At 35.0% G+C, this 14,273-nt stretch overlaps 1 protein-coding gene across 43 annotated transcripts in view; it reads left to right on the top strand.

Moving 5' to 3' along the window:
• SORBS2 (sorbin and SH3 domain containing 2) overlaps positions 1-14,273 on the top strand; it is a 215,651-nt gene that overhangs the window by 114,333 nt on the left and 87,045 nt on the right. For 31 of the 43 annotated variants that reach the window (XM_041751708.1, XM_041751706.1, XM_041751704.1 and 28 more), the window contains exons 3-5: positions 3,407-3,456; positions 8,016-8,108; positions 14,012-14,038. In XM_041751708.1, coding sequence (XP_041607642.1) covers positions 3,447-3,456; positions 8,016-8,108; positions 14,012-14,038 — 130 coding nt within the window. In that variant the 5' untranslated portion in view covers positions 3,407-3,446. The remainder of the gene's footprint in view (positions 1-3,406; positions 3,457-8,015; positions 8,109-14,011; positions 14,039-14,273) is intronic. The other 12 variants (XM_041751733.1, XM_041751734.1, XM_041751732.1 and 9 more) reach the window with 2 other exon arrangements.

Genomic DNA, 14,273 nt, shown 5'->3' with positions numbered 1-14,273 from the left:
CTCAGTAAGTTTATCCAGAAAGAATGGTACACATGATCCATTCCAAAGTAAATTCAGGTTAAAATCTGGTGCCTAACCTCAACATACATCATTTTTTTTTCTTGTGTCTAAACTATGTCTCTAAAAAGTCTAACATCCCTCAATGTTTTCCTACCACTTAAACTATTTCCTTTCTTCTAGATGATATATAAACTGTGAACAGATCAATTGCAAAAGAACCCTAGCAATTATTGGATTAAAATTTTTTTTTTTAATTTTATTTATTTATGATAGTCATACAGAGAGAAAGAGAGAGAGGCAGAGACACAGGCAGAGGGAGAAGCAGGCTCCATGCGCCGGGAGCCTGATGTGGGATTCGATCCCGGGTCTCCAGGATCGCGCCCTGGGCCAAAGGCAGGCGCCAAACCGCTGCGCCACCCAGGGATCCCTGGATTAAAATTATTCTATGGAGAATCTTTTGGGCAACTTCTCATGTTAGCTGAGCTAAAACTTCATTCCATAGTTTTATAGATGGCCTTGGTGCTTGAATTCAAGTCTACAAAAATAAAATGACTTACACAGAATTCTTGGCCAAACTTGAAGAAAGGATTTTGCCTCTGCTTCTCTTCAGAAATAGGATGCCTGATAAACAAAAGGATTCAAGCAGAATTATAAGATTAGGAGCACAGAATCCTGTTGGTGCCTCTACAGGAACAATCAAAACTTCTCTATTTGTGTTGTCCTATGCTTGTTGGGAATAAAGATGGTTCAGATCCATAAGAAAAAGAAATGGAGGTCACATAATCAAAAGAAATTCAAGCAGAATCCAAAGGCTACAGACACAAAGTCACGTCTCTGCCCATGCATGAACAACAAACACAATGTATTGTCCTATGCATATTGGGAATGAAGGTTGCTCTAACCCATACAGAAACAAATAGATCGCTATATACAAATTAGTACACATAGAAAGTTGCTTTTTATATAAGACTTTGGCAAGAACTGAACTTAAGTAAATACAGCTCCACACCACCTGTTGAAAATCATTTTGACACTACTGCACAGAGAGTTCTTTGCTCTGTGGATTATTTGCTGAGATTGAAGGTAGTCTGCATTTTATCATCCATTTTCATTGTCTTGGCCCTTGTCCAATTCCAATTTAGGAGAATACTTGAAATACGGTCTCTTCTAGGAAGCATGCAAACACTCTAGGAATTTGATGCTTTCCTGAATCATCTATCCTTGTTCTGTAAGTACAATTAAAGACACTTTTCCAGAACAGAACAAAAGAGATTAGATTTGCTTTAGTTAAATTGTCTAAAGAGAGTTCTCAGTTGTGGATTTGCTAATGGCTTTCGTACAAATAATGGAAATAGAATCATGCTTTTTTATTAGTCATCCAAGAAGCCTTTCAGTTTCAGGTTCTTCTGGAAAGCTCAATCACCAAGGCTCTTCTTTTAACAACTTGGAAAATGTCTTGCCTGATTAGGAAGTTAGTCATTTCACATTTTGACATCTAAAACAATGAGAAGCTTAAAAACCACCCAAATTACATTTATAAGTAACAGGATACATCACTTTAAAGATGAAAAGCTCAAGGATCTGTGGCGCCTTTCTTTGTTCCTGTTAATCCTATTTTGTTCTTGAGTGGCAGATGTTTTGTAAATATCTGCATTTGAATTCAAACAACAAGTGTTGACAATTCATCCTCTAGCTTGGTAGAAAAAACATTATGATTTTGTATTGGCAGCTTCTGTATTACGGAGAGTTAACCTTCCTTCTGTTTGATGTTTTCTTTCACGATCAGTATTGTTCCAAGGCAAACCTGACCTTTGTCAGTCAGTTTTAAAACTTAGGATGGTTTTAAACAAAATGTGTTCTGAAAACTAGTGAAAAGGAGCCGAATTCGGGAAATGTTCTTCTAGTCCTCATTTTCTGGAGACTGTTTATTCCTTCTTGTTTTAGCAGTTGCCTCAGACTTGGTCACAGACATCCCCTGAGGCTTTTCTTTTCCATTTATTTTATCCATTTAAGGTTAACATATTAAGAGTTTTGCTACCGAGAGATTAAAATAAATATGTTTGATGGAGCTTTCTCAAGGCTCCTGCACTGACCACAGGCTTCTCCCCTGACTTCACTGGCATTTCTTCAACACAGGCCATGTTAGGGCTACTAAGTAGAGTTCCTCCACAAGCTGCCACATTTTTCTGTGTGTTCTGGAGAGGGAAAAGACAAAAAAGACAAGAAAGTCAGGGAGCTCATTTGGTGCTCTTTATAGAGACTGAAGGAAAATATATGTATCAAAAGTCTTTCTTGGCAGATCATGACAGATTTTTTTTTCATTTCAACCTTACCCCCACTTGACCACAATGCATAATATTTTAAATAATCGGATGTTAGAGTGCTAATGTACATGGAAACTGACCGTGTGGGACTGGAGAAGTTCATATTCATCTAACAACAGGTCCTACTCAGGAGCAAAGGCAGCAAAGAGGTTAAACATCCCTGTCTGGGCTCTCACTCTTATTTTATTATTATTATTATTATTATTTTTTTTTTTAGGGCTCTCACTCTTAAAAGAATTGCTTCCTATGACAGAATGTCCTTCTTCTTTGGTCTTAATGTGTGGATAAATAAGAAGCTCTAAAATGGGCTGAGACAAATATACCAGGAAAGAACAAGCTCACCTCACATATCATAAAATAATACACAAAATCTTAAAACTTTTTCTACAGCAAGCAACATTCCACCAACCATTTCTAATGAATTAATCTCAATTGTTATTCATCAAACACTTGTTGGGAAAAACTACAGAATCTAATACTGAAACAGAAATGGGTTTTGTAGTAATTACTTGTTTCCTGTCTTAAGGAAAAATAGGTGCATCTATTTTTGCTCTTCCTTGTCCTTTTGCTCAAAATATATGTTCGATACATTGGCCCAGGTATAAATTGAATAGTATAAGGTCATGATCTCAAATTTAAAAAATTAAATAATATAAAAAACTGAAGGTATAAGGTAATGACTTCAAAGTCTTTTGGTACCTTCCAAAAGAAGACACTTAACAACCAATCGATCCTTTCAGGCTTAGAAAACAAAAACTATTAGTACAAATGTGAAAGAAATTTAATTCTTAACAAAATTCCTCTCGATTTTCATCCGTTAGTGTTCACCATTGGACAAAAAGTTGGTTTATGATCAAGAACTAATAATAACTCAAGTTTAACTTGAATAGAATTAGAAATTGTGCCCACCTTATTAAATCCTGACTTCAAAAAAGACTAAGGATAATGGAAAAAAAAAAAAAAAGACTAAGGATAATGTGACATTAACTCACAGGTACACCAGAAACAAAACAAAAACACTCTTTCGGGATATTTTGTTCCCCATACAGTGAACAAATTAATGCATCATTTTTTTTCTACAGGAAAACTGAAGACTTTAATAGCAAACCCTCCAAGGTCAAAATGAATACAGGTACGCTGTCTGTGTTAGTTTTAAAACTCTTTAGCCTTGCTCTTTAAAAATCATCTTGGCCCCAAATCATTAAGTTTAATACTCTGCTGATCTGATTGATCTAAATTCATTACTTGATTTCTTTGTTTTCATGCTCCAATCTTACATCTATCAAAGGTAGAATTTTCTGTTTTGCTATCTACTTTTACTCCCCTTTTCTATGACTGTATCTTTAAATTCACTCCTATACGCCCTAGGAAAAGGGAGCATGTCACTTGACGCATACACTTGAAATTGCTCACTTAAAATAGGCTAATTTCATAGGCAAATTGCTCTAGCAGAAAATATTTTAAATTCCCTCTTCTATAAACACTTTATGTTAACAATGTTAGCAGACAGAGTGCCAAAGCTTCATATGAGATCAGATTAATTAAGCTAGACACAATATACATAAAGTCATAAGCATTATATTTTTAGAATGAGAGCAGTATCTCTAACTAGCTTCAACAACATTGAGGTCTCTAAACTCTGTATTATATGCAGATTAATTGTAACAGGGTTTGTGACACATGCTGGGTACGTATAAATTTTTTCCATAGTAGAAATATTTTAACTTCCATTTTCAGCTTTCCCTCCTCCGACATGGTTATATTCACTATCAGATAACTCTGTTAAACAACTTTCTCACTGAAATTCTGTAACCTGTGTTCTAAAAATACCACTTCCTATCTGCAAGTGATCACTGAAAGTTGTTTTAGCCAGTTACTCTGTGGCAGAGGAGGAAGGGTAGTCCAAGATAATTTCTCACATCATGCAGTTCGCCTTTTTGCTATCTCTTGTTGTTAGCAAAATGCCCCAAGGAAGGATTAACAATCATTGGTGAGAACCAATATCAAATCCCTAGATCAAGTATAGAGACATGGACATGTCTTTGTCCATGATTCTGTGGCTGACCTTAGCAAAAACTTGCGGTGGATGACCTTGGAGAATCATGGGTTAGCTGCTCCCCTGAAGATGCAGGTATAAATGTGGAGAGTAAGAGGCAAGATGAGGATAGTTAAAATAGTCAAAATAAATAAGGGAGGCTTAGAAATCAAGAGAAATGACAACCTTAGAAATGGACCAAGTAAAGGCATTTGGACAACTGGAGATGTGGCAGGTAGACACGGGAAATGAAAGGAGAAATACTATTAGGCAAAAGGATTGAAGAAAGCAAATAGAATATGTGATTATATTAAATATGCCATATTCATTATAATGCATTCAGTAATTAACCTTCCTAGTCATAGGATGCAATCCCTAATAGCAAAGTAGACAAAGAGAAAATTTATACATTTGCTTAGGTCTCCAGGGTACTTGAGTCAAGTGAATGGTCCAGCAACATGAATGTAACTCTCTAAAGCATGCTCTCATTTAAAAGGAGTGAGCTCAGTTCTATATGGAATGCTAATTTGCATTTATTTTACTTATCTGGGTAAATTTACACACATATGTGCATATAAAATATATTAAACATATGCATACAAAGTTGATTAGAATTGACTGGAGTTCTTTGTTTAAAATTCCAAGCAATACTATAATTTTGCTATAAAACCACACCACTTTAAAAAATATAGATAGATAGATAGATAGATAGATAGATGATAGATAGATATAAATCTTGCTATAGAAAGTTGAAAAAAAGCATTGTTGCTATATCTACAAAATGAAGGAGAGATTAGTTCCTAAATATCTGTACATAAAACTGGTCTTCATCATTTACCTATCAATCATTAAAGAGATACAGTACTACTTTCAATGTCCATGCATCAGTCAAGTTTTTGAAAAAAGATTCTTTTAAATTAGCTTTCCATTATTGGTCAAATATGTTATAAAAGAGCCAAAGAAATGTGATTCATTTTTTCATACAGAAGTATCTAAACAATGTATAGAAGTTATAAAACATGCAGTATTTCCACTCTTTGGACTCGGGAACCATTATCTTCTAAGGAAAATCTTAGCTATTTCAGAAAGAGAAGAGAGAAAGACATTAAATAATTCATAATGTGTGATTTACCCATGAGTGCTTCCCAGAAATTAGAAGCAGCTCCCAGGAGTCCTGCAGGTCTGTGCAAGAGTATGTCACCTTGAAGGTGAGAGTGGAATCAAGATTCTTTTGCATGACCTAAAGTGTGCAAGAGAGTATCCTCATTTTGAGATCTTAAGAAAATATCTTTAAGGAATAGCAGAAAGTATCAACACACAAGTAGAGAATCTAAGAGATTTTTCTGTTCTTAGCAATTTCACAAATGTTTCAACTTTTCGAAGTGAGCTCCTTATTAAACTGTTAATAAAAAACTGATGCTCTATTCATTTTATGTAGATCTTAGAACTGCTTAGAATACAAAAATTGTTTGACACAGAGGTTCCTACCCTTTCTTGTTTTGCTGTGCCAAGCTATCTTAGTAATTTTTAGGCATACTCTCAAGGCAAAAGAAATACCTAACAGTTCTATTTATTAAGTGGTAGGTGCAGACAACTTAATAAGTACTTATGTTCTACCAACTGAGAAGCAATTTAAAAAAATAATACACTGTAATAAAAAAGCCAATCATTTTAATTTATTCTTTATAACCACAGTTACTTACTAACAGGATGGTGTGTCTGTTGGAGATACACAAAACTTCTCAGACCATGGAATTAGAGCATACATCGCCACTCTCTTTTACTGGTCCAAAATTATTTTCAGAGGGGACTTGCTCTTTGCCCCTGTGATCACCAAAACCCAGCTTTTCAAAGATATGATACATTTAAAGGAAAACAGCACAAACGATTATGCTGAAAATGGGAACTAACTCAGGCTAGTGGTTCATGCAGCATCTGAGAGGCATCACTGTGTTCTCCTCAAGAACAGAAGAAGTCTTCCCCAAGCCCTGTGAACTTTCTGATGGGGCCTGAGGTGTCTTGGCACACGTTTTGGAACGATGGATTTAACCAGTAACCAGTAACTCTGAACCACCTCATTGTGAAATTGTTCTTTGTCATTCCTGCTAGTTTTCAGATGTTCAGAGTTCCAAGAACTAGAAAATAAAATTTCTTAGAGGTCCGTTTCCACTTTCAACATCCTTGACTACGTGGTCCTTTTAGACCATTGATAGCTGCTATACATACACCATGTATTCCCTGACATTACCTCCATTTCATCTGAAACACTCCTTCCTTGTAGCTTTTTTTTTTTTCAATTTGCTAAAATCCTATTGGTGTTTCTTTGAAAGATATCTTTAGTATTGTATGTTTCTACCATTTGTCTTTCTCTGTTTGATCTTTGATATTTGACTTCACATATGTTGCTTCAAATCATTTTTCTGTATTAGTTATTGTCTGCATTAGGAAATTTTAAACATGTATTTAAGAAATTATATTTTGATATGAGAATCATTCTACCAATTTTAAGTTCTATTGACCTTACTGCTTGTGATTTTACCAATAATTAAGTGATTGCTCCAAGCACTCTTAAATCCCCTACTTCCAGTAAACAAACTGGATACTTTTCTTTAAGAAATAAAGAAAAAGGGGGAACAATGAGAATAGCATGTGGCAATATATAATGATTATATTATCATATTGGTGGTTATATTATTTGTTTTCCTAGTTATAACTTTCAAAAAGATTCCAATTTCAGTTGTTTTCATTCCAGGAGAATGAGCAAAACTATTTATTGCACATTCCATATACAAAGGAATGTAGGAACGAAATTGGAATCTGTTCGTAAATAGAACATGAACCTTCCAATTTTAGAAGTCTTGCTACTCTAAACTTCTCATATCCCATTAAAATAACTGATGCATTTTCACGTACTTTATTTCACATTGCAATGTCCATAAAGTGTAAGTATATGGATCCTCATCAACCTATTGTTCAAAAGTATAAAAACAATTTAATCTTTTAAATATTGGTCATTTCAATACTGTATATATCAATGTTGCCTTTGATTCCAAATAGGCTAATTATTTCCATAACAATAAGAACTATGAAAGGACAGAGAATTTCTGTAATGACATCTGTTTCTTTATGAATCCTATTTATCATACCATGCTTGTATCAGTTAATAACTTTTACTTCAAGAAATGATTCCAGCTACCTTTACGAATCATAAATAGCTAAAATATAGTAAAACCTAAATGATAAATACAAAATATGGTATACCATTGCTCCCAATACTGAAAGATCAGTTGTTCCTGACCCTAAGCACTCTTCACACTGCTTATAAATTTAACAGTAATTGGACTTAAATGGCATAAACAAAGCTGAGTTGTATGTTTCTGTTTTCTTTAAAGGAAACCCATAAAATATTAAGTATAAAATCTGTGTTTTTACTAAAGCAATGGCGTCTGTTTCTAAGACAGACCCCTGGTTTTTTTGTTTTGTTTTGTCTGTTTTAGTTTGGGGTGGGTGTGAAATTTTCCAATGTATTCCATGGTTACTAATCCTGACTGTTCATCTTCCTCATGGATGTCTGGCACATTCCACTTAAAATGCATGATAGTGCATGTGCTTTCTCCTTTGCTGTGGCCTCTGCTATATCATTTTTTTGCTTTCAGATAGCGGTGGGTGTGCTCGCAAACGTGCTGCCATGTCTGTTACATTAACATCTGTGAAGAGAGTTCAAAGTTCTCCAAACCTATTGGCTGCAGGTATAATATCGCTAACTCACAGAATGTCACAATCGAATGGCTTTATCTGACCTTTCTCTCTTTCCAGAATTATCTCGTTTGGATGAAAGTAGCTGTAAATACCTTCCTAAAGCCCTACTAGTTCTTATTTTTCTTGTCTCAAGAATAGCTCCTATCCCTTCTGACTGTTTTTGTTCTAAAAATAAAAAGCCAAAGGAAACTGATAGCTTGTAAAAAAAAAAAAAGTTTTAAAAATCTAATTAAAAACAACCGTCACCTGCCAAAAATGTGTTGAGTAACAACTGCAAGTGTTAATAACTAAGCTTTTTTTTTTCTCATGAACTAAAGTAATGTAATGTTTAGTTAAGATAACTCACAGGTGCTTTAGTTTTTTTTAATCTAAAAACTGTTGGGGAGTGGGAACACAGAGGGGCAGGGATTTGCAGGTAAGTGGATTATGATTAATTCACTTCTTCACCAAAGGCTGGAAACAATATGAAAGAATATTAGTTTTGATAAAGATCTTAAAACTTCCTTTAATCCAATCAGCAAAGGCCCTTCTAATATATATTCTTAAATGTCTTGGTCCAGGTAAGATTACCACGTACCCACAGACACATATATCTATAGAAAGCTAATTGAGAGTGTGATATTTCGGCACCTACTGAGGTGTGTCTCTTTATGACCTAGACCTGTGGGTACAATCTGTACAAGGGGCTACTGCTATAGAGGATCAAAGTGAACCCAGCAACCCCCATGTCTGGAGGCCCTGAGAAATGCCCATACCTTCCTGTGACTAGTTGGTTGGTCGGCTGACTGGTTAGTTGGTTTGATTATGGGTTGCTGAGTTGGGGTTTCTTGTTTTTTTTTTTTATAATATTTGTGGGTTTGGGAGAAGTTGGAGAGAGATGGAGTGTTTAAATCATTTTAATTCACACTGTGCATATCAGTGTCTTTTACACACATACATTTAGTAGTTAATTAATAACTGGGAATGTCCTTGGCTAAAGCCAAACTACCCAGCCATGTTGAGGAAAAAAAACACGCTTTTATGTGTAGAATTCTCACTCTTAGCCAGCACCACCTCCAGTTTACAAATGGATTTCCATGTACAAGTTTAAATACCAGTCCAGGTGGCTCCATAATATATTACATTTTTAAAAACACAAATTGCATTGCAATGTATATAGTACAATCTCATTTTGGTTAAGAAAAATATCTATATATGTATTTGTACACATTTGTTTATGTGTGTATGAGCATGGAAAAATGTTAGAAAAACCCAAATGTGCTTATATTGAATACCTGAGGGAAATGGGAATGAAGGGAAATTAGAAAACAAACAAATAAATTGATCAGGACCAGCAGGTAATTGGGATGCCTAACCACAAATATCATTAACATTTCAACAAAGTAAAATTCTGTCCCAAGCTCTTCAGATGTGGACCATCTGAGGGGGCCACCTAGGGAATGTGGCATTACTTCAACAATGCCAAGTTGTTATGATTTACAGAAGTAACCATGAAGGAATTTATAGTGGATTGAAATAAAGATTGCCATTCTGGAAGGTCAGAACTAGAATATCAGTTTCATATCACTCAACTTAGCAGAAAAATGTTAATGCTTCAGAATCAAAATAATAGAAAAGATTTAATACTTTAGGAATATGAAATAATCTTCAGTAATAAAAGTATGTAATAGTTCTGGACCATTTAAACTGTCATGTCATTAGGAGTAAGGTTTCTAGAGAATGAAGTCCCCTGAACTTTGTGGTTACATTACAAATGGATCTCTTTAGTATTCATTAGACACATGAGATATGAACCATTTTTCAATGAAGATTTATTTACATTTTGAAGAAAGAACTCAGCCTCTCTTTAGGCCTCTTACATTATATGGTAGCCTTCATAAAAACTTATTTGACACAGTGTCTCTTTGTGAGTCAAAAGGAGATTAGTAAATATTTACTACATTTGATATTATTAAAATAAAACAACCTTTATGTAAAAGACTACCTCCACAAAGGATTCCCAGCTTCCCTCCATCCCCCCTAGGTCATAGAGTCAGTTTGAGCTACTACTCATCAGCTCTTTATCCCTTAAATCAGTGTGTCTTTGTTTACCTTTAAAAGTAAAATCCCAATGGATAATTCAGAGCACACACTGATGTTTTCAACCAAAGCTAGAACCACAGTGATGACTATGTTGACTATTTTATTTTACCAAAATGCTTGGCAGTCTAAGACAACCCTGATACGGTGGTATGCTATGGTGACAGGTCCGCTGTGCTAAGAGACAGGGTCTAGCCAACACATGTGTGTTTTATTCATACCTTTAGGAAATTTCATCTGTTTGTATCTCCAGTTTCCTTTCTTAAAAAAAAAAAAGGTGGCGGGGTGTGGAGAGTAGGGCAGAATGCTTCAGTGGCTCAGTGGTTGAACATCTGCCTTCAGCTCAGGTCGTGATCACAGGGTCCTGGAATCAAGTCTAGCATCAGGCTCCCCATGGGGAGCATGCTTCTCCCTCCACCTGTGTCTCTGCCTCTGTCTCTGTGTTTCTCACGAATAAATAAATAAAATCTTTAAAAAATAATCTTTGAAAAAAAGAATTTGTGTTTCATTTTCCTACATCTCTGAGAACTTAATCATTTCCTAAACTCACAAGGATTTGTCCTAATTAAATAAGAGTAAGTGAAGAAAATAAATAAAAAAGGCTTATCACAATACTTAGAAACACAGTAGGCATTCAATTAGTCTACTTGAATTAATATGTTTAATTAGTTCTTGCAAAGCATTTGAGCTCTCTAAAGAAAGAAGCTCTAAGAATTAAAATCATAGTTTTCAACAAAAGTGTAGTTTATAATGTTTAACATTGCATACCAGTTATGAGGAATTTAAATAAAACCTCAGGGTAAAAATTATGATGAAACAGGTACCACAAACACGGCTACCTAAAAATCATTATGTTGGAATCATAAAATCAGAAAGGACCTTTCAGGGCATCCAGCCCAATCCCCAAAGTGAGCCACAAATGCCTTACCAACTTCTGTGACAGGTGTCCACCACCTTCTGCCTGGACATGAGGAATGTTCATTGTACCAGCAAAGAGTGGGTTATGAGACCCTATTTATATTCCCATGAAAAATAGCCAGAGAATGATAAATCTGCCCCATTTACTCAGTTCTTGAATTTTCAGAGAAGCAATGACCATCAACTAAAGAATCCTAGAAATTAAAGGCTCTGATCCCTAGACTTTTCACAAGTGAATAATCACGAATCATATTCAAGATGCTGGGCAAAACCATTTTCGCCATGAATCTGCCAAATCATTTACATGCCAGGCCTTATTTTTTAAAAGATTTTATTTATTTATTCATGAAAGAAGACAGAAAGGAAGGCAGAGGAAGAGGCAGGCTTCCTGGGAGTAGGGAGCCCAATGCAGGACTCAATCCCAGAACCCTAGGATCAGGACCCATGCCAAAGGCAGATGCTCAACCGACTGAGCCACCCAGGCACCCCCTTTTTTTAACTGATATTCTCTTCACTTGGCATGGTTCCAGGATGCTTTCTGTTACCTGTTCCAAACCACCCTGTCCTCCCTCCCTAAGTTTTCTTGGCAGAAATTAAATAAAAGCAAGTCTACAGTGAATAGTAATCATGTGAGATGGTGTTGATGTTTCAATGCCTCCAAAGAATTATAATAAAATAGCAAATCAGGACTGGATGTGTTCAGTATCTATAACTGCATCTTTTTTAAAGAAACAAATGTTGTACACTTAACTATTCTTAAGAGACCACCCACTAAAGAGTAGACTTTAATCATTACCATAAGATTCATTAAAATGTGGATTCATCCTGAAGTTTTAATCCATGGTGACTTTTCTCCCATCCCCTTGTTCATAATTCTACAACTGTGTCCACCATGCAGTAGATTTCATCCTTATTTTTTGTATTTAAGTATAGTTTTAAAAGCTCATCGTTATGAATACCTCATATTTCCTGTAGTAGAGGAAATAAGCAGTTTCATTTGGAAATCCCTGGGCCCAGGACAGAGAGAGAGAGAGAGAGAGATAAGCCCCTGGTTGAATCCAGAGTGACTGTCCTCTGAGTCTCACACTTAATATTTATCCCACTGCAGATTCCATAATCTCCAATGTGGTCACCTGTGAGAAGAAACAGAAGTACCTCTCTACAAACTATCAGTTAGAGGAAGTTTATTTCAAGTGTCCTTCAAATCTGCTCACTATCTATACCTCCTCCTCTTCACCATGTCTACAACCCTTGTACCAAGCACCTGGCTCCCACCATCTCCATCCCCAGCCTGTACCCACACAACCTTCTTTATGATCCCAGTTTTATCAGACTAAAAGTTAAATGAACTCCTTATTATTAGGCAACTAATTATGATATAAATAATAATTATTCCTGCTGCTTCCCTCAAGTTCCCAAACTTGTTCCTTGTCCACAAACTGTCCATAACACACAGGTGGTCACTACGTCTCTCTCCCTGGGTGCCCCAAAGCAGAATTCTAATGATTGTTCTGGTCCATATCGCTACACTGTTTGTTGTCTTTATGGAATCCTCATCATTATTAAGTGATAGAAAATTTCAAGCATTTTGCCTATGACTCTTGAAAGTTATTTTTTACTTTGTGGTACCTATTTTATTACTCTGATATTGAATTCATTGGCGATAAATTTTGTCCTGAATTAGCAATTATTATAAAGGGTGAAAATTTGTTAGTCTTCTCTAACTCCCCTGACCTGGAGATACAGTAATGTACTCTGTGCTAATTCAGATTTCTTTTTCTTCCCTTGGTTTGGAAAAAATATCAAATATTTTATCTAAAAATCAAACTCTCATTTCTCAACTCATTTTTATCACTCCAAATTCATGTGTTTAGATTTCAAAATATCCCATAAGCGTTAGAAAGAAAATGAAGAGTCCCTTTTACATATAACATTCATGTTCTATTAGGCATTGAAATACAACATTTTAATAACAGTCTCGGGGAGCCGGGGGAAAGAGTCCAGGATTGGACAGATCAGGCTGGATGACCCTTAAGGTCATTTCTAAAGTTCAGGCTTTCTGATTCTACAGGAAGTTGACCATGTGGTATGAAAGAGCCAAGCAATACAAGACGATTACCTCAAGAGTGCATAAGTTACAGAAGATTCTTGAATGTATAATTTGAATAAAACCGACAGTAAATATGTCATTGAGCCACTCACTTTCCAGCTGCATTATCAAAAGCAATTTGTTAATACTGAAACGCATTTTCCACAGCTTACTGCAAGACAATGGAATATATTATAAGGGCTCTCTCATATTTGAATACGCAATGACTTTAAAATGGCAATAAGAGGAAAATTCAAAGTTTAGAGAATGATTTGAAAAATATCACATAATATGGTAGAAATACATACACTTTCTTAAAGTATAAAAAAAGAAATGCAAACTACAAAAAATTGATCGCCACCTAACACAGGAATTGAGTATGGTTAGTAACACCAGGGCACTGAAAGCTAAGTATATGGTGTTAATTTAATGCTTTGGAGAAGCAGTCATTGCTTACAAACCATTTTAAAATCAAACAAACCGTTTGATATTTTAAAATTCATATATCCAGCTTAGGCAATAGCAAAATAGAATTGCATGATTGCAATATTATTGAAGGAAAAAAAATCAGTATTTGTTATATGTTCTTAATTACATATTATACTTAATGAATGATACTGTCATTGAAATAAAACTAAATGCACAACCCTTCCATTTAGTAGATTTGACTTAGAGTTTTAGAAATGAGATAATGTTTGCAAAAAAAAAAAAAAAAAGTGAGTGTGGGGTTTTTTTGCCAAATAGTCTTTACTGGGTTGTTCATTTCTTTTACCTTAGTATTAATTTCAACATTTCTTTTTCTTTTAGGGCGTGATTCTCAGTCACCAGACTCAGGTACAGAAAACCTATTCTGAATAATTATTACATTTGTTGTGAGTATTTCTTAACATATCCATAGTCGTCATATTGTTGACCTCACAGTAAACTTCAATTGCATATACAGTTACATCTATTAAACTAAATTTAATTTCTAAAAAAGAAATCTTCAATTTTGGAAATAAAAATAAATTTTACCCAAAAATATGTTAAAAGTGAATGTAGATATTTTTGTATCCAATTTGTTTTCCCT

This window comes from Vulpes lagopus, chromosome 4 (genome assembly GCF_018345385.1).
Source record: "Vulpes lagopus strain Blue_001 chromosome 4, ASM1834538v1, whole genome shotgun sequence".
Lineage (NCBI taxonomy): Eukaryota > Metazoa > Chordata > Mammalia > Carnivora > Canidae > Vulpes > Vulpes lagopus.
Note: the sequence above shows the minus strand (reverse complement) of the source record. Positions and strands in the feature narration are given on the sequence as shown.